Source organism: Leptonotus elevatus, chromosome 4 (genome assembly GCF_054856555.1).
Source record: "Leptonotus elevatus isolate MCC_2025b chromosome 4, RoL_Lele_1.0, whole genome shotgun sequence".
NCBI classification, from domain to species: domain Eukaryota; kingdom Metazoa; phylum Chordata; class Actinopteri; order Syngnathiformes; family Syngnathidae; genus Leptonotus; species Leptonotus elevatus.
In genome coordinates this window covers 10,405,536-10,430,282 of record NC_141242.1, presented here as the reverse complement: position 1 = coordinate 10,430,282, position 24,747 = coordinate 10,405,536, and the positions used below count along the sequence as shown (strand labels likewise).

Here is a 24,747-nt window from a genome sequence, read left to right as displayed (position 1 = left end):
CCGCCAAATGTGGCACACGAGGAGGACTTCTGGAGCTGTCCGTCAAAGAGGCTATTTCAGGACGACAGCGTATACGGTGCTCGACAGAAAGTGTCACGTATAGTGCTTTAATGTGGATTATTTCAGTGAGGTGTCTGGAACAGCAATGAGGAATTGCACACTTAATTCCGCTTTTTAAACGTCACTTGGCACCGACTCACAGGGCCAGCGTTTTAATATTTTCGCCTACTTTTTCCAGTGCTTAACTTCTTGTTTGTAAAACTGACAAGTGTGAAAAAGAATAACATTACAATGTTGCTATTAATAATGTTTTTGTTTTTTTTATAAAAATAATAATAATAATATATTTTTGTTTTGTTTTTAGAAATTGAATTATATTTAAAATGTATTTATTAATAATAATAACATTTTATACTACAATTTATGTTTATTTTTTTAAGTTTATATATATTTTTTAAATATAGCTATAACACCAACCTACTCTTTATCATTTCATTATTTTTTTAGATTTATTTTTATGTTATATTTATATGTACTGTTTATATTTAAATATTTCTCATATTGTATTTGTTATATTTAAACACATTCATATGCATGATTTTTATATTTAATAAAATAATTTGTGTGTATATTTTCTATTTTAATGTTTGATACATGTTATGTGTAATTATTTGTACACGTTTTTTTTACATGTTCTACAATTTTATCTGTATATTAAAATATTTTAATTTGTTTCTTTTTATATTTTATATATTTTTTGTTGTCTATACATATCTTGATATACATATTGATAAACATATATTTTATATTTTTACTTTACATCTTAGAATTGTTAGCCTGGTTTTAAACTCGTATCATAAAGTTAAAACTTCAAACCTTGCCTGTACATTTACTAGAATAAGATTTTACGATGGCTAAATTATATTTATTTACATTATTTCCTATGGATGAAAAAAATGGTAGTGAAAGCTTTTTGTAATATTTTGGCATGTGCATCACTCTCTGGATTTGAGCGACAGCAGACTATATAAATACATTTTGTGGTCCAAAGTGGTTTTTATCGCCGGCGTGGTACTGATTAGTCAGAGTGAGGAGAGTGTGCCAGCAACAATGAGGCACCGTGACGACGGCGCCACCAATATTTCATCCTCTTTTTTTGGGGGGGGGGACGCTCCTAATAGAAACCTGCTGCACCACAATGGGCTCTACAGTCTGAGTCAACAATGCGAGACACAATTACACATCACTTTCTGTGTAACATTAACAGTCTGCCTTCTTTTATTTGTTTTAAGGCACGGGGCATGCTGCAGGGCTGGAGTCGAAGAGGAAAATGAGTGTTGAAAGTGTTTTCATTTGATCGTCAAAGCATGCACCGCTGTATAAGAAAGAAAAATAGCTATTGCTAACATGCTAACAGTTGTAATGCTAACATGTAGCAAGATAACCCGTGTATAGAAAGGGTGAAAGGATTGATAAGAATTTCACATTTCTCCCGACGTTTGTGTATTATTTACAATATGAATTGATACATGCTAACACGTTAACAACTGTATGCTAACATAAAAAATCGCAACCGCGATAGACATTAATAAATTGGCTAACAGTCGGTATGCTAACATTTAGCAAGTTATCAACATGAGTAGAGAAAGCGCGAAGGCATATTGATAAAAAAAAATGCAAAAATTCCCCGTTTGTTGTGTACTATGAATTTATACAATGCTAACATGCTAACATCAAACATGCTAAGATAAAGCAAGACAGCAACATGAGTCTTTTATAAGTGTATACCTGAAATGCTAAATGCTAACAGTAACAGTTGTGACGTCAACAGTCAGCAAACAGTCTCTTTTTGTTTCAAGCCAAGACGTCCGTCAAAGGAGTCTTTAAAGTACATAATTTTTTATTTGAATATAGCCTGAATGCCACTGTATTGTCTTCTTCTTTTTTTTACACTGAACCACACCCAGCTGGTTTTGAAACCGGATAAGACCAACCAACCAGCCAATGACACCCATTTTTATCATATCGACACACTTGCATGAATGAATGTGCTGCTTGTGCTGTTGTTTAAAGTCAAATTCAGTTTCAGTTCCTTGATGAGTTCTGAAGTCCACCTCTAAATATTTTTGTAACAACTGTGAGTTTAACAATTTTAGTCTTGGAGGAACCATTTGAATCATTATTTTTTACTTGGGGAGGGAGGGGTGGGGGGGCTAATTACGTACATTGTTATTTTAACAAAAGATAATATTAAAGATTCTCTTTTCAATAGGAATTGTTTTTTTATTATTTAATTAAGAAATGCACGCACAAAATGTAAATTGAATGGCCAAGTTTGGTCCTGTGCGCATGTGTGTGTCAAGTCTTCATTGAGCAGCGCCTCAGCCGTCTCTCTTTATTCTTCATGTAGCAACGTTGCAATTTGGGTGTGCCTGAGATAAGTATACTGTAAAGGCCCGCTAATGTGCACTTACAGCAGCGTTGGCGCACTCGCGACTAAATGTAAAATTTGTGTTTAGACAACACATGTCCCTGCCCACTGCAAATCATTAGGAAAAGAAAAGATTCAAAGCAAAGCGAGAGAAGCGATTCGATTACGATGTATGTTAGCATGTTAGCATTTCATTAACTGTCTTCAGAAATAGTAGCCAACTACAAATGTGATATCTTACTTGGACAACGTCGATGCCACCGCCTCGGTCGATTTTTGTGTTATGTGTGAATTCATATAGCATAGCAAGCTAGCGAGCTAGCTGGCTGTCTCGCAAACTATTACGTGGACCTGCAGTCTGGTCATCGGGATGCCCAAGTTCATACTTAGGGTTGCTTCTAGCCACACCAAAGAAATCCAGACAACTGCCATAACTATGCGATTAATTACAATTAAAAATTTTAATCGCCTGACGTGATTCAAGAAAAGAAAAGATTATTAAAAAATTAGGATCGTCAGGCGATTACATTTTTTAATCGTAATTAATTGCAAGACTTCACGAGTTAACTCACGATTAATCACACATTTTATATCTATTCTAAATGTACAATAAAAAAATTCTAGACTTTCATACTCTTGTTAACAAAAATGGAAAAAAAATGTTAAACTAATAGAAATAGTTCAAATGAATATTTGACGTCTATAACCGTCAATGGCAATGAATGAGTTAATTTATAAGATGAGTGCATCAAATCAAACTGAATTGAATCGTTCAACTTTAGAATATATCAAGATAGGTATCAAATAGTCTTTTATCGGAGAGCTATATGTTTGACGGGAATGCCACATTTACATTATTGACCATATGCAAAATGACAAGTAACTTATTTTGTCAAATTGAATCGTATCGTAATCAAACCAAAACGTTCCACTTTACAATCCAATAGTATAGCGCGCCGTGTATCGAGATACATATCGAATCGTCTTTTATTGGCAAGATGCTCACCCCTATAGTGGATATAATTACCTGAAATATACAATACAATACAAACATGAACATGAATTACTCATATTTCATTACAAATAAAGTTTTTTTTTTAATTGCCGTGAATGCAAACTTTGCCCATATATAAGAGCGATAACTAATTGTGAGGAAGAAGAGAAAGAAGGAGGGGGCGTGAGGTGGGGTGGGGGTTCGGGAAGGGGGGGGGGGTCTTTGCAGACCAGCTATGCAGGCCGGGGGGACAATGTGCTGAATTGGCAGCCTATATATAAGTCTGCCATTTGGACGCACTAATGCCACTTTACCTTATGAGGGAACGTCGAGCCGCAGCACCTGCTCCGCACAGAATGCCATAGGAGATCAACTTCTGACACCCCTCCCCTCCTCATAAAAGACCCCCACTCGGATTGTTTTACGCACAGGACAGAAAGTGTGTGCGCGTTGTGCTATATTAAATTGTCTCCTGCAAACAATCCCCACAGAGGAGGCGTCAAATCACTTTTTTTCTTTTATTTTCTTTTTTTTTTACATCTGCGTGCAGAAAGCAACCACACATGAGCGTTATCTACGAAGTGTAGCGCGGGGACCACCCCGAGGAGACCGCTATCAGTCGCCTGCAGACCCCCCCCCCCCCCCCCCCCCCCGGGGGGGAGCCACCGTGTCCTCTCGTACCCTCTTGCCAGCCACCACTTGTTTGTCAACTTCACAATATCAACGCACAACAATCAGCCGCATTGTTTCATCTTCATGCTTCTCCTCTATGTTGTTCTGCTCTATTTTTACACATGACTCCATGCCTTCGGACCCCCTCCACCACCTCCAAAGAGGGGGAAAGTTAATAGGATAGGACCACCACCCACTTTCTCATCCCTATTCGATTCCCAAGACGCCCCCACCCCCGAACCCTTTTCAAGTGGGTTACATATTGACTTATGCGCATAGAAGATGTGAGTTAATGAGGGAACATCTTGAACAGAACAAACAGCATTCAAATAAATTGTATTAGATAAACAATGCATTTGTGTCGTTTACAAGGACTAACATACAACTTAGAATGTCCCACGTGGCTTTATGTTATATGTTAAATTCAGCATTTATGCAGGATTAAAGAGGCCGTTCTTAACGTTTTTGACATCCAATTCAACATTTTCATAAGTTACATTTTGACATCAAATTTCACAAGATCGCAGCATTAAGGAGTCTGCTTGTGGTCATAATTAACATGTGTATGTCAAATGTAACATGTGTGCAGTACTAATGGTCTACTCGTGCTCAACGTAAAGAGTTTTACCACAAATTCAACTTTTTTTTTGTATACTGATGAGTCTGCTCGTGGTCATTATTAACAATTGGCGTCAAAAGTAACATTTCTGCATTATGAATGAGTCAACTGATGGTATTTGTCAATTTCCACATTATTGCAGCATTAATAAGTCAATTAAAGGTTATTATGGACTTTTTTTTTTTACTTCAAATTCAACATTTTTGTAACATTGACGCCTCTACTGAGAGTCATTAGTAACACGGTCACATCAAATGACCACTCACCACATTAACGAGCCCACTTATGCTCATTCGCATCTTTATTTACATTTGAAATGCAATTAATTATTCTCATTATAAACACGTGTATTTTTTTTTTGCAGCATTAATTTCAACATGATTTGCTGTATTATTGAATTGATATGTAATCTCCATTCACACTCTGACTTCAAATATAAACTTTTTTTTGTAGAATAAATGTGTCTACTGGTTGTCATTACAAACATTTAGACTTAAAATGTTATATTCGTGCAGCGTTGATGAGATGATGGCACCTCTTATAAAATATGAGTGCACTTCTTCATTGGATCTCATTTGAGATTGTTTCAAGATGATTTGGTCTAACAGTGACACATGAACTCTTATGTTTACCCTCAAATTGAATTTGGCCAATATTTCAGTGAAAAATGAAAGATTTTTTTTTTTACATCTACTGTAACTTAACTAAAGTAATTGTTGCTGCTTTTGTTGACCTACTGACTGACATTATTCATGCTTTGCTATTATTTTAAATACGATTTTTTTTTTCTGGGGACACGGATGCCACCAAATAGTCACTGTGAACATTTTGTTTTCCAACTTTTGCAGGATTATTGCACCAATAGTGATATTTCAGTTACATGTTGACAGAAAAAGTCACTTTTTATCAGCACGAATTGTCTGCAATAACACTATAACGTGTTATGATATACATTTTTTGTGACTGCAGTGTGAGTGACAAAACGATGTAAACATGCGTTTACTAACATTTTACTTTAAGAAATGACATTTCACAAATTGGTGGTTATAATGATTACATAAAAACGACTCGTTGCAATTAGCGACATATACTGACTGTCATTGTTATCACTTTTTAATTGTTGTATTTATTTAAATGCGGGTGACGTCATGCCTGTTGTGACATCAACAGGCATCATTCATTTATTTAAATGTGAGATGCTTGCTGCGTTTAACTTTACGAAGAAGTCTAAGCTCTTCTTTTTCTTTTTTGCCACATTAATGAGTTTATACTGATTGTACAAACTTTAGTGCATTGCTTTACGTTGCCTGCATTCTTGTTCCATGATTGCTAAAAAAAAAATGTCCTTTCTCATATTAATTTGACGTCATCATCTGCACGGTGTGAACCGAGACGAGGATCTTGTTGGAATAAATGACAAAGCATGATTAGGTCCACTTTTTGTACAACTTTACAGACTGAGTCACGTGACTTATGTTTCTTACCTGCACGCTTGCGCTGAGACTCGTGCTGCAACTTTTGAATCACAAGAAGACGAAAACGTCCAATCCCGCGCGTAAAGTCACCATTGCGCACTTTGGATGCGGCGGAGAGGGGGGGGGGGTGAAAGAGGAAGGAGGGAGGGAGGGAGGGAAGGAGGGGGACAAGAGAGTCCTCACACGCCGGGAAAGAGAAGGAGAGAGTGAGTGTGCGTGTGGGAGGAAGTATAGGGGAAAGTGGGAAGTTGGGTCCCGGTCCTGTTGTGGAGTCCTCGTTGTTTTGGAGGCGGGGAAAAAGAAAAGAAAAAGTTATTCCTTCCTTCCCCGTCCGGCGTGATGTGAACGTGAAGTGAGAGTGTGTGACCCAGTGACTGATAGAGAGACACCGAGAGGAGAGCTAACCCCTCCTTTCTTTCTCTCTCTCTCGCTCTCTCGCACTCTCTCTCTCGCTCTCTCGCACTCTCCTTCCTTCTTTGGGGGGGGCCCATTCAAGAACTTTGAGAATAAAAACTTCGCTTCCATTCTACTATCGATGTTGTTTGTTCTCATTTGCTTAAATTAATAAATGGAAATAAAGTATATAAAGAGTCCAATGGCCCCAAAAATGTGGTTAATGCACTCAATTTTGGGCTCTATGGGAAAGTAAAAAAGTCAATCGCTGGCAATAATGTGTCACGTGACTGGTTTGTCATTCATATTAGTTTAATTTTTTTGTAATCTTGGATTTTTCTACACTTGGTCCCCCAGTCTGCAAAAACGTTTATTTGCAAGTAAAATATGAATAATGATGTCAGCAAGTCACTACAGGAAAGTAATAATGCAAACATTTTCAACAAAATATTCACTAAAATATCAACGCCAGCAGGTCACCTCTTATAGACGCAATACTACCATAAGGATCTTTAAAACTTAGTATTATTAATGAATAACTGCATAGTCATAAGACTGTCAAAATAATGTGTTTAATGTTGGATATTGGTGTTAAAGTAACGTTTCATCTCTATGAGAAGTATATTGATGACAATAATCAAATGGAATAAAATGAAATTATCACAACGAAACATTATGGATTGGATTATACATTCTGTTCTCATATCCTGAAACATATTTTAACATTTTGGAAAAAGTCCCAAAATTGAGATTTTTTTTTCGACTATTGAGGTCTTAGTTACTACTTGCTATATAACCCTTATAATAGCCGTTTAAACACATAACATACATTCCTGATTGAAGATGATTTTTGAAAAATGTGTCATAGTTAAAATAATAGGTGATGACAGTGTACAAAAGTTTTTATGTTACACCAAATTGTAGCCCACACTTCAGTAGAAGCCAGTCGATGAAGACAAAAAAAAAAGATAATCGTGAAAAAAATTACAAGAAAAAATTTAAAATAATACATTCACTAACATATGTTACACCGAATATGATTACCACCGGTTAATATAAGAGAATAGTGTATTTCAAAATATACTGTAATTTTACTAGTTTTCGGTGCGTCTCTTTTACGTTATTACACTTACTCTGGCGACATCTATCGGTACTTTGCATGCATGACAGCCATATGTCTGTGCCATGACCAGCAGCTATGGAAAATATTGCATACATTTAATTAAGGAGAGTGCATAATAATAATAATAATAATAATAATAATAATAATAATAATAATAATAATAATAATAATAATAAGAAGAAGAAGAAGAAGAAGAAGAAGAAGAAGAAGAAGAAGAAGAAGAAGAAGAAGAAGAAGAAGAATTTGACAGCATGAGTGACATAATACGGAGTGCAAAAACACCCAGGCACTTTTGTCAACTTTTTAGTTGAAAAAAGTGTGCGACATGTTTTTCTAAATATTTTACTGACAAACATTCTTACTGAAATAACTCGAACTGTCTTGTATTTGACATATTGACTGTCAATAATTATTTTTTAGGGACCAGTGATAGAGAATATATAATTTTTGCTTAACAATTGTGGTGTGAGTTATATAAGTGATATAAAATAGTGAGCTTTGTTGAAAATGTTGGATTTCTTGTCATAAACACCTGTCGTTCCGTGTTGTATTTACACAATGTGACCACACGAGGCAGCACAGAGTCGGTGTTACATTTTTGCACCGTAACACTCGAAGACGAAGACTCTACCGGAAGTGACGACTTATTTACTGCCAGTCATCGCTATTGCTACATGGCACACATTTTGTTATTTGTATAGCTTTTACACCCTATTAACACAAACCATGAGTTCTCCCTGTGAGAAACATGGCACGAAACGACCGGCATCCTCGAGCGAAGTGAGTCAAATATTCGGATTTCGATGTTTGTCGGCAGAGAAAAGCAGTAGAACGCAAGCGTTAGCATGTGAGCTAATGCCCAATAGTTCAGTATGGCTGCTTGCAAACCAGCTCACATTTAAAAGAGGAATACAATGGGATTATGTCAGATTGTTGTGCAAAATTCAAAGTGTAAATGGCGTAAAATCTTTGTGGCGTGTGCACCCGCAGGAGCCGGAGGAGTCGACCCAATGGGCCTCCGCTGACCTAGGAAGTGACGAGAGGAAGCAGAAGTTTCTCCGGTTGATGGGCGCCTCCAAGGTGGGCGCCTCTGAAGCAGACAATGCATTTCTTTACAACGTTAAACTACTCGTAATTCCATTAATTGCCAATGATTGCTATTTGGAATACAGCGAATCACCTCATATTTGCTATCCAGTGTTCTATTTGTGGAATTTGACTACCTTCTTATTTGTTGGAATGACCAACCTATTCGCTTTTTCTGTTCAGGCTAACGAATTAGAAGTAGTGGTTCAATTTCTATAGGCAAATATTAAAGCTTCTTTTTTTCTTTTTCTTTTTTAAAGTTGGGCTATCGATTACTTTCATATTATATTTATTCATGGTTGCAAAATTCCCCATCATAACTACCTTTTTCCCAAACGTGCTACTTGGAATATATCAATCATTAACATGGTTTTAGAGTGATGCATAATCGTGTATTTCTCTTTCTGTAGAAAGAACACACTGGACGTCTTGTCATTGGCGACCACAAGTCGACGTCACACTTACGTAGTGGTAAGACACTAAAACTAATGACTATTGTAATGGAAAAGTCAAAATTGTGCCTCCTTGGTGATTTTTTTTTTATATATATGCTCGGGTTAGTTTCGACACTGATATTTTTTATTTGAAGGAGCCATTTAACTTTAAAACCATGTATAAGGAGTTTGAATTGTTTACAAATTTTTAATAAAAATGGCTGTCTCTCTAAGTGTATTTTTAACAAAATAATGTCATGTGAGGAACGCAATACTTAAAACTAGACAAATACAAAAAGTGTTTACTAGTATAGTCGGTAACAGCCAAACTTGTGATTCACAAGTGTCACCTTTTAGAAGGGGGAAAATGCAGAGGGTTGACAATTTTTCAAATGTAACTTAAGTTGTAATCATAGATTTCCAAAAGCAACTAATATAATAAAAAAACTTTTTTTTAACCCTGCTAGATGTAATTTCTAACTCCCCATCCCTGTTGACAAACTTGTAGTACTGGATTAAAAAGAAAGAAGTACGGTATATTAAAAAAAAGGTAATCTGCTGTAACATATTACAGTTTGAACATATAATTCCTTGATTCATACCACAAGAGGGAGCCCACGTAGCACACGCTCACAAAGCAGAAGTTTTGCTGACATCACGACATCTCGCTGATTTTCTTCTCGTCCGCGTCCGGCGCAACTAACACGTCATCTTTCTTTCCCCCCCGCACGCCCGCCCGCCACGCAGCTCTGTCCGTGCGCGGATGTGAGGCGTGCGCGCGCGTGCCGTGACCACTGTGTGCTCCGCAGGGACGGAGGACGAGCAAATCAGCGAGCGCCTCGAGATGCAGTACCAACGCGGCATGGACGGGAAGCTGTCGGGACGCAACCGGCGACATTGCGGACTCGGCTTCAGCGAGGTGAGCGCCGCACGTGATCATTTTGAGATTTTTAAGAAATTACATTTTTGTTACCCCGCAGCCCGAGTCAACTGACGCCCCGCCCCCCTCGGAGACGCCCCCCAGTGAGTCCAAAGAACCAGAGGATAAAGTGTGCGACGAAAAGCCGACAGAGACCACGACGGAAGAGGATGAAAGCATCCCGGAAAAAAGCGGCAGCGTTGAACGGAAAGGCGTTTACAAAATGTCTTTCGTCAAGTCATCATAGGAGGGGGATTGAAGATTTTTTTTCTTCACTTTTTACAGTGTAACATTCATTTTTGTAGCGTGCCCCAGATTGTTGTTAAAAAAGAAACATCAGCAACAGGTTTCACCGTTTTTGTTCTTTTATTTTGTAAAGTGAACCGTCCTTGTTAGTAGCATGTACATTGTGTGACCACAACGTGACGCTCCAAGATGGTCAAAAATTTCATAAAAATAATAAAACTGTTATTCTCCAAGCGTGTTCAATGTTTGTGTTGCTTTATAAAGTCCCACAGGGGTCCTGTACACTGGGTCTCCTGCAGGGGGCAGTGGTGGTGGTCACTGGCTGGCAGCAGCAGCTTTGGCTAAGCGGAAGAAAAAATAAGTCACAAATCAAGAGTTCGACTGGAGATTATTAATACAACTGAAAAAATAGCACACTTTATGAGTTGTTGGATTTTAGTGTATGTAATGTATTAATGATCTAAAGCATCTATTGTAATAATTTTTATACTAAAGTAGATCAAATGAATAGTAATTATTCAAATGACAATTATATTTTGTTTTAAATTGCGTAATACATATAAATATTTGGATTGCCTATTACATAATCTGTTGACTATTCATTGCATTTTTTAATTTAATTTTACTAACTTCAGAATGGTTTCATCCATCCTTACAAGCTACAAGAGGGCTCATTTCAATATATCTCAACGTACTCACAAATTTACGTTGTTTACCTTCTGCATTTAATTGTTCTACCCATCACTATAAGTCATGGCATAGAGAGAGGACATCATTTGCAAAACGTGAAACGTAAATCCCTAAAGCCACTGAAAATTCATGCAGCTTGAATAGGAAATTAAAGAAGTATACATAAATGATTCGATTAAAGAAAAAAAAATCTGCTAATATAAATATGAAATGCAAATGCATATAATTTACTCGCTAAATACAAACTGATATGTACTTGGGCATCTTCTCTGCACCACAAGAGGAACTTTGAGAATCACTGTTCTATATGATATCAAATAATTATGTAATAGTGGGTCCGAACCTGCCACCAGTTTGCTCTTCCTGGAGGCCTGTGACGCGAGCGCCCACGACGTCTTCATGATCTTGTCCTGCTCTTGGAGAACTGAGTCCAGCTCACTCAGGTCCAACGATGCCGACTGCAAATTCTGAACGCTGTCGACACAAACGACAATTCCGATTGCGCAATGCTCGTTTCTTATACACGACAGTATGTTGAGCCAACCACTTCAGTGGGCACATCCTCTAATCAATCACATCCAATTGATTACAACAGTAAGGCTCACTTTTGATAGATAGATTGATAGATTGAGATAGATAGATAGATAGATAGATAGATAGATAGATAGATAGATAGATAGATAGATAGATAGATAGATAGATAGATAGATAGATAGATATTGATGTTTAAATAAAAAATGCAAATGTATAAAAAGGTACCTTAGGTACGCTAGATTATATATCGTTTTATTTATTAAAACTCAATGGATGTAGTCATGTTAACGTATTTTTCATTTGCGAACAATCAACTAAATGTTCTTTCAAGCAGAGGATTAAGATTAGGTCAAATAAATGACAACATTTTGTTTTGTAATAGAAGGAAAGAGGTCACAATTAAAGGTTTAAGTACTTTAAAAAATAAATCATGAAAAATAGTGTATTCTTTTATTAAAATTAGTATAAGTTGTAAAAAAATATACATCAAAAAATGTACATCAAGTATACTCAAATTAGCAATATTTCTATTATTGGATTTTTGTCCACATTAAAAATAATAATAAAACAAAATTATATGTTTTAATGGTAGAAAACAAGTAAAATGTTAACATTTATGTACTTATTTAAATCATGTACAGTATTTCTTTTACATTAAATATATACATTAAATTCTGCAAAATGTAGAAAATAAAAACTTTAAATAATTGGATTTGTTCAAATGATTTTTTTAATATGTACTGCAAAAAAAAACTTTTTACACTTTTTATATGAAATAGTATAATACACTTAAATTAGAAACATTTATTTCATTGCTGTATGGTATGACAAAACAGCATTTAAAAGGTCATAAGGTCAAAAGTTGTAAGCTGTAAAATGAAAAATGTGCATTATTCATCTTGTGGAGTGCACCATTCAGATTTATTAATTAAATTTGAACATATTCATTTGGACGTGGTCGGAGGCGTCCCCAATGAAGCGAGTGGCGAGCGTGCTGGCTTACTTGGACTTTGTGAGGATCTTCCTGATACGTTCCGTACGAAGACTTCGCTCCTCCTCTTCCTCCGGGCTCAGCGGCTCCTCGGGATCCGACTCCACGTAACGTTCCGGGATGGACACCTTCTGCGGCATGGACAGCTGGAAGACACAAGATGGACCCCCTTCGTCATCATCATCATCATCATCATCATCATCATCATCATCGTCATCGAGCGCGTCCGACCTCTCTGCTGATGTCGAGGTCGTAGTCCAAAGGCTCCACGTCCACTTCTCGCATCAGCGTGGCCTTGGCCGTCACCCACTCATCTGCTCCCTCCATGTGGCCTTCGTCACTTTGACCTTCGGCTCCGGGACGCTCCTCCCGCCAAGCCAAGACCTGTGGGGGACAAGAATGCGCGGATCAGTTTCACAAATACAACAAAGGTACGAATTAAGCGTCATTCATATTTGACTCCATAGGGCCGATGTAATAGTATTTGTATTGTGAGGATGACGTTTTTGTCATGTTGCTAAATTCAATAGAAAGTCAAAGTCACTTTTCAAAATCACTATGCTATTTTCTTGCACTTCACACATGTAAAAAAATGTATACTTATGTAGATGTTCGGATATTTTTTTTAATCGTGTAATAAAAGTTTGTATTATACTACAAAATAAATTTACATTAACTATTCAATTAATGCAATTTATACTAAATATTCTACTACTGTCATTTCATATTGATTGTACCAATTATATGGGTTTTCATCTGGAATAATATTTATTATTATTAGCGGACAAATGTATAATCTTTAACTTTTTAATCATTGTTATTGTAAGATTATTTTCATAAATTTATGTTTTTAATTGATAATAGATGATCATTAATTTGTATTTATTTATTTCAGATAATTGCAATATGATACATTTTACACTAATTTTATAGGTCAGGAATAAATTATTATTACGGGACTAATTTAACAATTTGGCTCATACCTAATCACTGGACACATTGAAAATATTTTCATTCTTATTGTACCATTTATGTAATACACAGTCTTGTTTTATATTGACCACTAGACCGGAATAATAAGTATTATTGAACGACTAATATAATCTTGGATTGTTATTAATTTGGCATTTATTATTTACTATTTTAATAATTTGCGTAGTTTTTTTTTTATGGACTATGGGCCTGGAATAAAACAAATCATAATTGACTGATTCAGTTTTAGTTGTGTACAAGTGTTATCTATGGACTAAGGAATTGGAATAAAAGATCAATTATTATTGAAGCAAATGTTTTGCAACAACACTTTGTTATACGCAACAAGACATAATACCTGATTATGTCGATGTACACATTTAAATATTAACATACACAGGCAGAGACAAGAGGCAAGCTGTGAAAAAGTTCCACTGTTATATTTCAACGCAGCCACAAAATCATCGCTGTGGATTGATATTAAATCCATCCGTGGGATCTTAAGTCTCATTAGGTCTCATTAGGCAGGCACATGATTAGTATCTTTAAATTACAACCAGTGTTTGTGTAATGTCGTGTCGTGTGTGTAGTACTTGTGTGAGTAATCATCCAAAGCCATGCAATGCGTCCTCCGGGTGCCGCCGGCAGCAGCTGGCCACTTCTGCGCTCGCGCTCGGGGAAGGCAAAGTGACAAAGAGAAAGGAAGAAAGAAAAAGAGGGCGAGGGAAAGCATGCGGACCCGATGCGGGCCAAAGATGAAGAAAACGGCGTGCCTGGGAAGCAAACACTCTTTATTGTGGAGTGCAAACGTCGACACGGTAGCAAAGAGTTGTTTCTTGGTCACATACAGTTAGGCATCTACTTGAACTAAACGCCCCACCCCCGCCCCTTTTATTGAAAAAAAATAAAACAATGGTGAGGTGTTAATGAACTCATTCGCTGCCATTGACGGCTATAGACGTCAAAATATATATTTTTTTACTAGGCTGGCTGAAAGCAAGAGGAGTCATGTGAAGTCATTGGTTTCATCCAAAAATGTTGATGTAAGAACGAACTGGAATCGTCAGTTGACATCAACCCAAACAAAATGGCCGCGTCCCAATTGTGGGGCCGCAACCTAGAAACGTTGGCGCTGTTTGTGCAAAGAGTTTCCTTGCTTTAATTTCTTGTCAAATTACAAATGTATTCACATAACATTACAAATTCTTCTGAATCTTTTTCAGATTTGCTATAACATTACAACATTTTAATTCCGGTGAAAATATTGACATTTTTCTTTCTCATATTTCATCTTCCGTCACATGAATTTTTTCATCTTAACATTACGAAATTTTTCTTGGAACATTACTTTTTATTTGCATTATGCTTACTATTCTCTCATATTTCGACAATAGTTACGTAATATTGCAAGTTCATGCATGTAAATTTATGGCTTCATTCTGGTAGAATACCAACATCTTATTTTCTTATGTTATTTCAATTTATTCTTGTAAAATGACACCAACAAATTTTCTGGGAATACTGTACATTTTTCTTGTAACATTGCTTTTCTGATTCAATTTATTCTTGTAAAATGACACCAACAAATTTTCTGGGAATACTGTACATTTTTCTTGTAACATTGCTTTTCTGATATAGTATAAGTAATATTTCAGTTGCGCAAATTTTCAGTAGTAACAGCTTACTCTAATTTTTGCGATAGTTTGATTTTATTCATACCATTTCATAAAATTATTTTATTCTCATAACATTAGGACAATTATGACTTTACTCATTAAAACGTATGTTATTTTTCGTAAAGTCGCAAGCATATTTTTGTACAATTAAAATGTTGCATTGCTGTAATACACTTTTACATAAAATTACAACTTCACTTGCGTGAAATTTGCTTTTTTTGATCACTTTAAATAAAATGAGGACTTTTCAACTCTTGCTCACAGGATTCTCGCACCGCATAGCTAGTTGGCTACATGTTAGCATTGTTAGAAGAAATGCAAAGTTTGGCATCGCTGTTAAGCACCGCCTCCTGCGGCAAGAAGGGACAAAAATACTGTCGTTACTTCTGCAAGTAGCATTTCAAGCTTTCTAAGCAGTGATGCGGCTTCAATGCGTAGTTATGATGACATCATCAACTTTTTCTAAAACAGCCTCCAAAGCGTACGTACGGCCCCCCCAACATGGACGCTACTGTGGTGAATTTAACAAAACTGAAGACAGGGGGTGGCATTTTTGGCCAGTGTTGACATCGTATGTACTTCTTTGAAACACACAAAATACTACAATTCTCAATGATCCCACAGTGGAATAGTTAGCCACGTAGCCTTGAGTCCATTTCACCTAGTTTTCTATTTGTTTCCCGCCCATCATTTGTTCCATTGTTAAAACTTTTCTCATATACAATATATATCATTAGTATTATTGCATTTCTTTCATCACGAGCACATTTCAGCATAGCTTCAAATCATCGTGGCTCTTGAACAATAGACCGCAAGCTCTGTTCATTCCTTTAAAAAAAAAATAGCAGAAAGTTATCTAAATGTTGTTGGAATAAATACATAAAAAATGAAGGTTCCACGTCCTGAAAGGTGATCAAATATTGATCACTTTGTTGTAATTTTTATGAATTTAAAGGACAAAAGTGCAATTTTTCGAACCGTGTTGTCATCATTAGCATCCCTTTTAAAAAGGAAAATGACGGGAACAGAAGTGCCAAATTACACAAATGTATCCATAACAGTGTATTGTAGCAAACTTCATATACATATCACGCAAATATGGCCCGGCGTGGCCTCGACGCTCATATTAATGGCAGATGGGGGATGATACGGAGTAAGCTGATTGGACGATTAGTGCTTTGAGGCCTTGCTGGGACATCTCACATTTATATAATTATTTTTTGTGAAATGACATCTTTCTTTAAATAAAATCAAGACTTATTCTTGTAATATATCTTCATTCTCATATTGTGACTTCTTAATGTTTTTGTTGTCTTCCTCATATTATGGTGACTTAAAACATCTTATCTTGTTACATTAGGACGTTTTAAAAGTACAATGCAAGTTTCACAGCCATGTTAGTCATGATGAGCTCAAATCAGAGTGACATCATTTCACCTATAAAATTAACATTTCCAAGCGACTAGGACGCCCGTAGCGCAAACGTATTGGGTAATTTGGTGCTGAGGCCATGCCAGGTCATCTTTGCTATGATTCAGCGGTAAGTTTCGCAGTCATTTGTAGCACCCTTTGCTAGAACGTGGTGTTCTGGCGGCCAAAAATAAATTTCCATGCCGGAACATTGTTGCTTTGATAGTCCAGCAGAAAAGACTAGCATTATCACTATTCTCGTCACATTTAACCGACAAAGGAATCCAGCCTGTCGTCAACTTGCGCGACTTTAAAACTACAAAACAAAAAAAGGGGATGAATAAAATAGCAAATGATTTGGGACCAAGGCAAAAATAGATGGTGTGAAACAAGGCACTTAGATTTTGACAAAAATAATGCGCGGTTGGGTTCGATCTTTAGCCACCAGCATTTCCTGTCCAACCTGAAAACATACCGGCTATGGCCTCTTGATGATCTATATCTATATACCAAATCTCTACAAAATATATTCATATATACTGTACAGCTATATACTGAAAATATCCCTCAGTAGATAAATAAACGGCTTGGCTTCTCTCTGGTTCAATTTCTGCATCCGCTCAATGAGGTCCAACAAGGCGCTGCTTTTGAGCCCCTCCCGTTTGTGTTGTTCTTAAAGCATTAACCAAGCTAGCTTGTAGCTCGTTAGCTCATGCGGCTTAGTGAGTTAGCATCCCTGCTAGGTTACTATGCGGCTGGCTTCTGCGGGGAGGCGCAGCGGAGATTGCCGTCGCCGCCGCAGGCTGGAGGTAACGTACGGAGGCGGTTGGTGGGGCGCTTGTGCGTTCGCCCTGGCTGAGGTTCCGCTTCCGTTCGCGCACCAGCGCCCTCTGGTGGCGCTTCATGCGCTCCAGCTGCTCCTCGGCGCTCATTCGGCCGCCACGGGTAGGAGGAGGGGCGCCGCCCAGGTACTCAGACGACAAACAATCCAAGGCACTCTTGGGTCGCTCCTGCGAGGAGATACACGATAATGATGATGATGCCATGGTTTTTGGTTTCATTTTTGTACTGTAAGCAACCAATAGGTGTCAAGAAAGTACAGCAAACCCACCACCAATGCAGCTTCATCGTTTACCATAACGCTATTTCGCTGATTTTTATTTTATTTAATTTCTTCTTCTTTTTTTTACAGTTTGTAGCTCTATACACAGTGGACCACTGCTATTAGCGGGGGACAGGGAAAATAGCAAAATTAGATATGTTTTTATGGTTTCCTCCCAAATCCCCCAAACGACAAAAATAACAACCAAAAATATTTAAAATGATTGAAAAAATAAAATACAATAAAATATACCATGAGTATGTCGGCATCCGCTGTATTTTGTTCTGCCCACCATTTATTTTGAGTAATTTCACTGCCGGCCACTAGATGGCGAAACACTATTTCATTTGACACTGTATACAATTAGGAAGAGCAAAAACAGGACCTATTTCAATCTCAGCCTAGTTTTTGGCTGAAGATGAATGAATTATTAATTATTATAATAAAAAAATATTATTATAATTATTAATCCTCTTTATTATAATTAATGATAATAATTATAATTATTAATCCTGCTTTTTACACCAACAGAAAGTCACAGCTGTGGGTTCATATTACAACGATAAGTTTGTTAGTTCGGGAAAAAAAACAGAATTCTATTTTTTTTTTTTTTTAATCTACAATAATTTTGTCTCATCCATTGCGTCTCCAGAAAAAGCAAGCTCTGAGGCAGCATCTAAAAGGCATGACGACTCACCCTATCCACAGCAGTTCCGGGGCATCTCCTCAATGTGACGAAGGATGACAAGGCATCCGACTGATTCTTCCATGACGCGCCCGACAGACCTGCTTCGGCGGCACGTGATCAAATCAAACAGATGACATGATGGCTTCGTCGACAGAGTTGCTAATAGGCAAGTTAAGTGTTACATCACAATACCTTTATGGTCAGGATACTGGTAGTCTGCATTGGTGTTGTGGTGGGTGATGGCCAGAAGCTCTGGTTCACTCAGGAACGAACGCAAGTCAGTCTGCAAGCACACAAAAGTAAAAACGTAATTAGGGATTTTTATTTTGAACATTTGTAAATTCTACAGTGAACTACTACAACACGCTTGTGACAGCGAAACAACAACTTATGTCTCACACACACATTAGTTGCCATGACTACTACTACTACTATTTTTACTTCTTTTGTTATTCTATCTTTTGGCGGACAGTTAATACTCAATGGCAGCACGATTTGAAAACAGAGATTTTGGATGTGAGCTCAAGCGCTACTTCTCTTGGTATTGCTTTTTAAATAACATTTAAAACAGGACTTGTACGCCACTCCATGATGCATTTTTTCACTGGGGTGTAAATTAAAAAAAAAAAAGAGGGGAGGGGGTAATCACTTAAAAGGCAAATTTAAAAAAGAAAGCAGTTGTCATCGTACCTTACAGTCTCCATTGGGGACATAGTGTCCGCCCTCCCTGTCCCGCTTTCTCTCATCAGACTGCCGCTTGAGGCCTCGCACCGACATGTGGCGGATGACCGCCGACGCCTCCTTGGGCAGCGGCGGCACGGCGGGCGGCGTCTCCTCATAGTCGTACATGCGAGGGAGCGGCGGTCGGGGCGGAGCGCCGTCCTCTGCCTGGTGTACATGAGGGGAACAGGATCAATTAAGCTAATTGCATATTAGTCATGTAATGAAAACATCTCGGTAATGTTATAATGGCTTGAACGAGCTGAAAGTTGACGTAGTTTGAAGTGAAAGCGTTTTGATGCAGGATTACAGACTTCAGCATTCACACAAGGAACAAGTGCTATTACTTCTCATATCTAACTTCACTTACCCACTTTGGCACAAAGTTGGGAGGCAACGTTTGCGAGAAGACGCTCGGGACGGAGCTACGGGGAGGAGGCTGGATGTCGGCACTGGAAGAAGGCACGCTGGGCTCTGACACGGAAGGCACTAACTTCCTCTCTACAAGCAAGTCAAATTAATTCCCAAGGATACACAGAAATGTACATTGTTTAAAAAAAATTTTTTTTTTAATGTACATAAAACAAGGAACTCAAAAGTAAAATTAAAGGAATATATTAAAAAATGTGTTTACAAAAAGTAAAATTTAATTAATTAAAAACTAATTTAAGACATTTTAAAACATGTAAAATAACAACATAATGGCATTTACAAAGTAATGAACAAGTTTAAGAAGGAGCTTAAAAAGAAATTGAACAAGCATTTGAAGGTACTTGCAACAACAACAAAAAAGACTAGTAAAGGGCTAAAAGTAATTTCAAAATATTTAAAAAACATAATTTAAAAATATAAGCTTTTAGAATAAAGTGAAAAGGAAATTAAAGACATTTAAAAGCCAATTTTAAAAGATAGTTTGATGGACTTGAAATCCACCCAACCAACCTGGATTCTGCACAGAGTCGATGCTAACTTTGTAATTGGCTTTGCTGCCGCTCAATCCCGCCATCACATCCTCGATCCTCCACAGCTCGCGCTTCATCTCACCTTTTTCCTGCTGTGTCATTGCATGCACGTGCACACGAGTTTACATGTGGAAATTCTGCACGGTCCGTATACAGTACGAGACCTCACCTGCAAAGTGCCGCTGTGGTTCATGCGGGCCTGCAACACCGCCCTCAGCTGCTCCACCGATTTCTCCAGCCAACCGTACTCATCCCAGGCCTGCGTCATTTCCTGCGGCACATCACAGCAACGCTTTCTTAAAAAAAAAACTCATTCTTTGGTTTCTCAAAGCAAGGTCGATACGGGTACACGTCTGTCTGTGTGTGTGTCCCAATATAGTAAGAATATACAAGGTGCCTTATTTATTTGGTGATTCTGAATGATGCTTCAAGCATATTTAAAAGTAATTTAAATAACAAAAATGTAATTATGGTAATTACTTTAAATTCATTTTAAATGACTTAATAAAACGTTTAAAAGTAATTTTAAAGAAATCTAAAAGTTATGATAAAATAGACCATAACAGGAAATTTAAAATAATTAAAACGAATCTAAAAGAAAGTGATGGAAAGGGGGAAAAAAGTATTTTTAATCAAATTAACAAGTTGTGAAAAATAAAATATAAAACGGGGAATATACAAATATTTGTTTTAAAATTCAATTAAAGGACATTCTGAAATGAATTAAAAAATATAGTTTAAAATAATATAATTTAAAATCTAATTAAAAATAAGCATCTGTTTAAGTTAATAAAAATAATGTTGAATATTTTTAAAAGGAATGTAAAAATACATTTAAATCACTTGAAAAACATTAACATGACAACAACAAATGTGAAATAAACATAATATGAAAACAAATAAGTGAAAGAATTTTTGAAGGAAATTTAAAAGGAATTTTATAACTGAACAAGGAATTTAAGAAAAACCATCCAATTGTCAGGAAATGTGCAATGGTAGCTAACGAGGAAGGCATAAAGCCAAAAAGGTATGCTTGGATGCATTTGCTGCGGTTTGTACCGTGGAGAGTCGGGATATCTGGGCCCTGATGGAGACCAGGTCCTCCTGCAGGAGTCTCTGCTGGTAGGCGATTTTGTGCACGTGGGCCGGCTGCTCCTGGAACAGCTCCATCTGCTGGTGGGACACGTCCAGCACACTCTCCAGCTTGTCCTGAGGGTTGTGCCGTGTTATTTACGTTCAAATGCTTGTCTGGCTGCTCCATGACAACGCGCCTTCACCTTATCCTTCTTCAATGAGCTGATTCGCACTTCCAAGTCCTTCAGTATCTTGTCTTGCTCGCACAGCCGACTCAGCTTCACCTGCAGGGGGCATGAGAGACCTTTCGAGTTAGTAAGGGAGTCCTGACAGGTGTGAAAGTGTGTTATAGGTGTGAAGTTTAGTTTGACATAAGACCTCATTTCTCCTGCCATGTTGTGAAGAAAGCATGTTTAGGCTGGCATCATCAAATTATCTACCTGCCACATTTCCGCCTGATAGCGTGCGCTGCCGCGGCAATATTCCGCCTTTGCTTGTTGTCCGTCAAAGGCAAAGACGGATAATCGCCGGGGCTCGTGTTAGGTCGTTACACAAAAGTGGAGGAGTCTCGCAGACAATTTGAATTACAGTCAGGGAGGCAATGCGTCTCATTAATAAAAGTGTGGTTATGCCGGAGCAGAGGTTGCTTCACTTTATCAAGCCTGAACATTCGCGAAATAATGTTGTGTCGGGAACAAAAAGCTCCTCCGTGTAGGAACATGAACTGGTCCCCACCCGATTAGAAATAATTGATCCTGCTTTTTTCTCTCTTTTTTAAATTTTATCCAAAGTGCCGCTGGTGGATGTTATCCGCGTATTCATTTTACACTCATAAATATAGAGATGTGAAAGTGTTTGTCCTCGGCCGTTGCAAGCGCAGCAAGGCTCATGTTTCATTAACAGTCAAAGAGCTATCATCTAAAAAATTTGTATTTTCATTACCAAAGAAGAACTTTACATACCTCAAGATCAAATTCAAGTTATTATATGAATTATGGTCGTATGGCGTGACTAAAAGTCATCGTAGTTAAACGGTGAATAAAAGTTGGACAAGTTACTACATAAGATGACTTGTAAGTTGTACTTGTTACATTGCAAATAAAAATGTCCCTAGTTCTAAGGTGAATTAATCTTGTACTAGTTATAAAGTCACTTAAGCTTGTAATAGTTATAACGTGAATTAATCTCGTACAAATCATAAAATGAATTCTATTCGTAGCAGTTACGGTGAATTAAAGGTGCACTGGTTGTGGTGGATTAATCTCATACTATAAAGTGAATCAAGGCTCAAGGGATCAAGCTGTACGAGTTGTAATGTCAATTTAAGTCATATTGTAATAATAACGTGAATTCAAATGGTACTCACATCCACGTCGCTCTCTGCGACCTTGACGGGCTTCCCCGACGCCTTCAGCGTTTGACTTCCGGCCACCTGAAAAAGGATCGATCAACATTTCACATGTCTTCCTCCAAAGTCCGGAGTGCAAAACGGCGCGGAAACGAATGCATACTGCGATGCTCTGATGCAACCTCTCGTGCATGACAACAACAACAAAATATATCACAACATTAGCTGTTGTCATGGAGACCATGATTGACACTTTGAAGCCCACAAAATCCAGACGACCCAAAACGGGGCGCTCCACAAGTAAATGACTGACAGGGTAGGGTTCTACTGTGTTAGCATAGCTCACTCATACCATTGACCAATGGGGGGTGGGCACTTCTTAATGGCAGCCCGTTTGGGCAGCATATATGTAAACTTACAGAATCAGTATAGGTTATGTGGTGTTGCAACCACAACAGAACATGTATTTGCGCCCTTTGCTGGTTCAAAAAGTCCTTGTGTATAAGATTAGCTCAATTGATAAAAAAAAATAATAATAATCAAATCATTGGCTGTGATTTCTCACTGCAGCCCATTTCGGCAGCTTAATTAGTGGGTCTAATTTGTGTGTAGCTGTTGTTGTTGGAACCACAACAGACAAATGTACTGTAATTATTTAGTGTTTACCTGTTTTATTTAGTGTGCAACCTATTTAGGTAGGAAACTTTCTAAATCCAAATGAATTGCATCCCGGACTGATTACCGTACTTTTAAATTCTACATGATCAATTAAATTTAACACAAAAAAATTATTGCATCATGTCCATAGATTTTTTGGGGCATCCCGTTTAGGAAAACCTGGTCCTGATTTGAGAGTATAAGCCCACCATGTTGCCGGAATCACGACAAAAGACACAAAGTTAGACTTGTGAAAATCTTTAAAATTGATAACTCAAAACGATCATGCCCGTCCAACCAACGCCAGTTATCTATAAGATGTTATGATCACACAGCAGAACGCTCCGCATCATGGCAACACAAGGTGCAGCGTTTCAGAGATGGCACTAGAAGCAACTGGCCAATTTCCCACCACCGAGCCACAGCCACATCAGCCACAACACATGCACTGCCGAGCCGTCCCATGCCCACTTTTGCGTCTTCTACAGAACATCGCTGCGTGTGTATGTGTGGCAATGAGTGGGAGGACGGGGGACACACGGCGGCAAGACACGTGATGCTGTTCAAGAGTCCATTGAACAGTCGCCGTCACATGCACGAGCACGCTGTATATGGAAGTACACGCGCGCGCGCGCACACACACACAGAGCTTACGGTCCATAGAGGCCTGAGAGGCCCAGCAGTGCAGTGCAGTAGCAAACTGTGAACTGCGAGGATCAGGGGCTCTAGAGCTCTGATCTGCGAGTCAAGAAAAGAGCTGCAGTCACATGATGGCGGCCGGTTATCATTATTATTATCATTATTTGTGAGCTGCATGGTTGCATTTTAAGTTGTAACAGAGCTGAAGACGCGTTGGGCTCACATGCGTCAAGGGGTGTTAAGAAAGTCAGTGTGGAGGCAACCAATAGAAAAAACGAAGGTCTCACCTTCAGGTCCAGATACCCCAGGTCTTGCTTCAGCTGCTTGTACGTGTCATCCACCTGCAACCAACATTTTCAATTGATTATTATCACAGTGAAATTATCAATTGTGTGTGAATGCTGAGAGATGAAGTCACCATGCCGAAATACTAAATTGATGTTGGAATTCATTGTGCACCTTTACAGCCATTAGGAGATAAATGCAAACGTCTCAGCATTAACACTCAAATCAAATGATATTCGCATGGATCACAAAAATGTCTCAGTCTATTTATGACACAAACGAATGAAAACATCGTCAGTCCCAGTCCAGCCAACGACACTTCCACAGTCAGCAAAGCAGCCAAAGCAGCTCGGGAAGCGACATTCCGCACAACAAAAAAAAGCACCACGCCAAAGCCGACCAGCCAAGAGCACAACACGCTGCTTCCTCTTTGTACATGCGAGTCCGTCCCAAGATGACTGATGAGGATTTTGAGGTAAAGGCTGCCACTAAACACACTGCTGACTGACACCTACCCACTCTGTTACTTGTTATTATATATAAACTATTGAGTAGCTTCATTAAGTGAGTCTCCAATAACACCCCAAAGACTCACTAGATTTGTTGC

The 24,747-nt window shown here is 38.0% G+C and overlaps 3 protein-coding genes across 15 annotated transcripts in view; 1 reads left to right on the top strand and 2 right to left on the bottom strand.

The window, feature by feature from the left end:
- LOC147175464 (transcription factor SOX-6-like) overlaps positions 1–6,543 on the bottom strand; it is a 90,968-nt gene extending 84,425 nt beyond the window's left edge. For both annotated transcript variants that reach the window (XM_086073573.1, XM_086073574.1), the window contains exon 1: positions 6,201–6,543. The gene's annotated coding sequence lies outside the window, so the exon portion shown is untranslated. The remainder of the gene's footprint in view (positions 1–6,200) is intronic.
- Positions 6,544–8,333: 1,790 nt separating this feature from the next.
- Positions 8,334–10,630, top strand: c4h11orf58 (chromosome 4 C11orf58 homolog). Its single transcript, XM_086073578.1, has 5 exons — positions 8,334–8,487; positions 8,698–8,787; positions 9,204–9,264; positions 10,037–10,146; positions 10,208–10,630. Exons 1-5 carry the CDS (start codon positions 8,434–8,436, stop codon positions 10,391–10,393), a joined length of 501 nt encoding a protein of 166 aa, XP_085929704.1. The 5' UTR covers positions 8,334–8,433; the 3' UTR covers positions 10,394–10,630.
- Positions 10,494–24,747, bottom strand: part of LOC147175462 (pleckstrin homology domain-containing family A member 7-like) — a 72,829-nt gene continuing 58,575 nt past the window's right edge. For 7 of the 12 annotated variants that reach the window (XM_086073560.1, XM_086073565.1, XM_086073567.1 and 4 more), the window contains 15 exons: positions 24,143–24,196; positions 22,578–22,643; positions 21,415–21,495; positions 21,197–21,346; positions 20,307–20,408; positions 20,118–20,229; positions 19,546–19,676; positions 19,146–19,343; positions 18,648–18,738; positions 18,465–18,556; positions 17,484–17,675; positions 12,839–12,991; positions 12,620–12,753; positions 11,426–11,556; positions 10,494–10,733 (listed from right to left, as the gene is read on the bottom strand). In XM_086073560.1, coding sequence (XP_085929686.1) covers positions 10,708–10,733; positions 11,426–11,556; positions 12,620–12,753; positions 12,839–12,991; positions 17,484–17,675; positions 18,465–18,556; positions 18,648–18,738; positions 19,146–19,343; positions 19,546–19,676; positions 20,118–20,229; positions 20,307–20,408; positions 21,197–21,346; positions 21,415–21,495; positions 22,578–22,643; positions 24,143–24,196 — 1,713 coding nt within the window. In that variant the 3' untranslated portion in view covers positions 10,494–10,707. The remainder of the gene's footprint in view (positions 10,734–11,425; positions 11,557–12,619; positions 12,754–12,838; positions 12,992–17,483; positions 17,676–18,464; positions 18,557–18,647; positions 18,739–19,145; positions 19,344–19,545; positions 19,677–20,117; positions 20,230–20,306; positions 20,409–21,196; positions 21,347–21,414; positions 21,496–22,577; positions 22,644–24,142; positions 24,197–24,747) is intronic. The other 5 variants (XM_086073562.1, XM_086073568.1, XM_086073572.1 and 2 more) reach the window with 2 other exon arrangements.

Coding starts and splice junctions, on each gene's coding strand:
- c4h11orf58 (XM_086073578.1), top strand. CDS start 8,434: ATGAGTTCTCCCTGTGAGAAACATGGCACGAAACGACCGGCATCCTCG. Junction 8,788..9,203: donor GGTTGATGGGCGCCTCCAAG/GTGGGCGCCTCT, acceptor CTCTTTCTGTAG/AAAGAACACACTGGACGTCT. Junction 9,265..10,036: donor GACGTCACACTTACGTAGTG/GTAAGACACTAA, acceptor TGTGCTCCGCAG/GGACGGAGGACGAGCAAATC.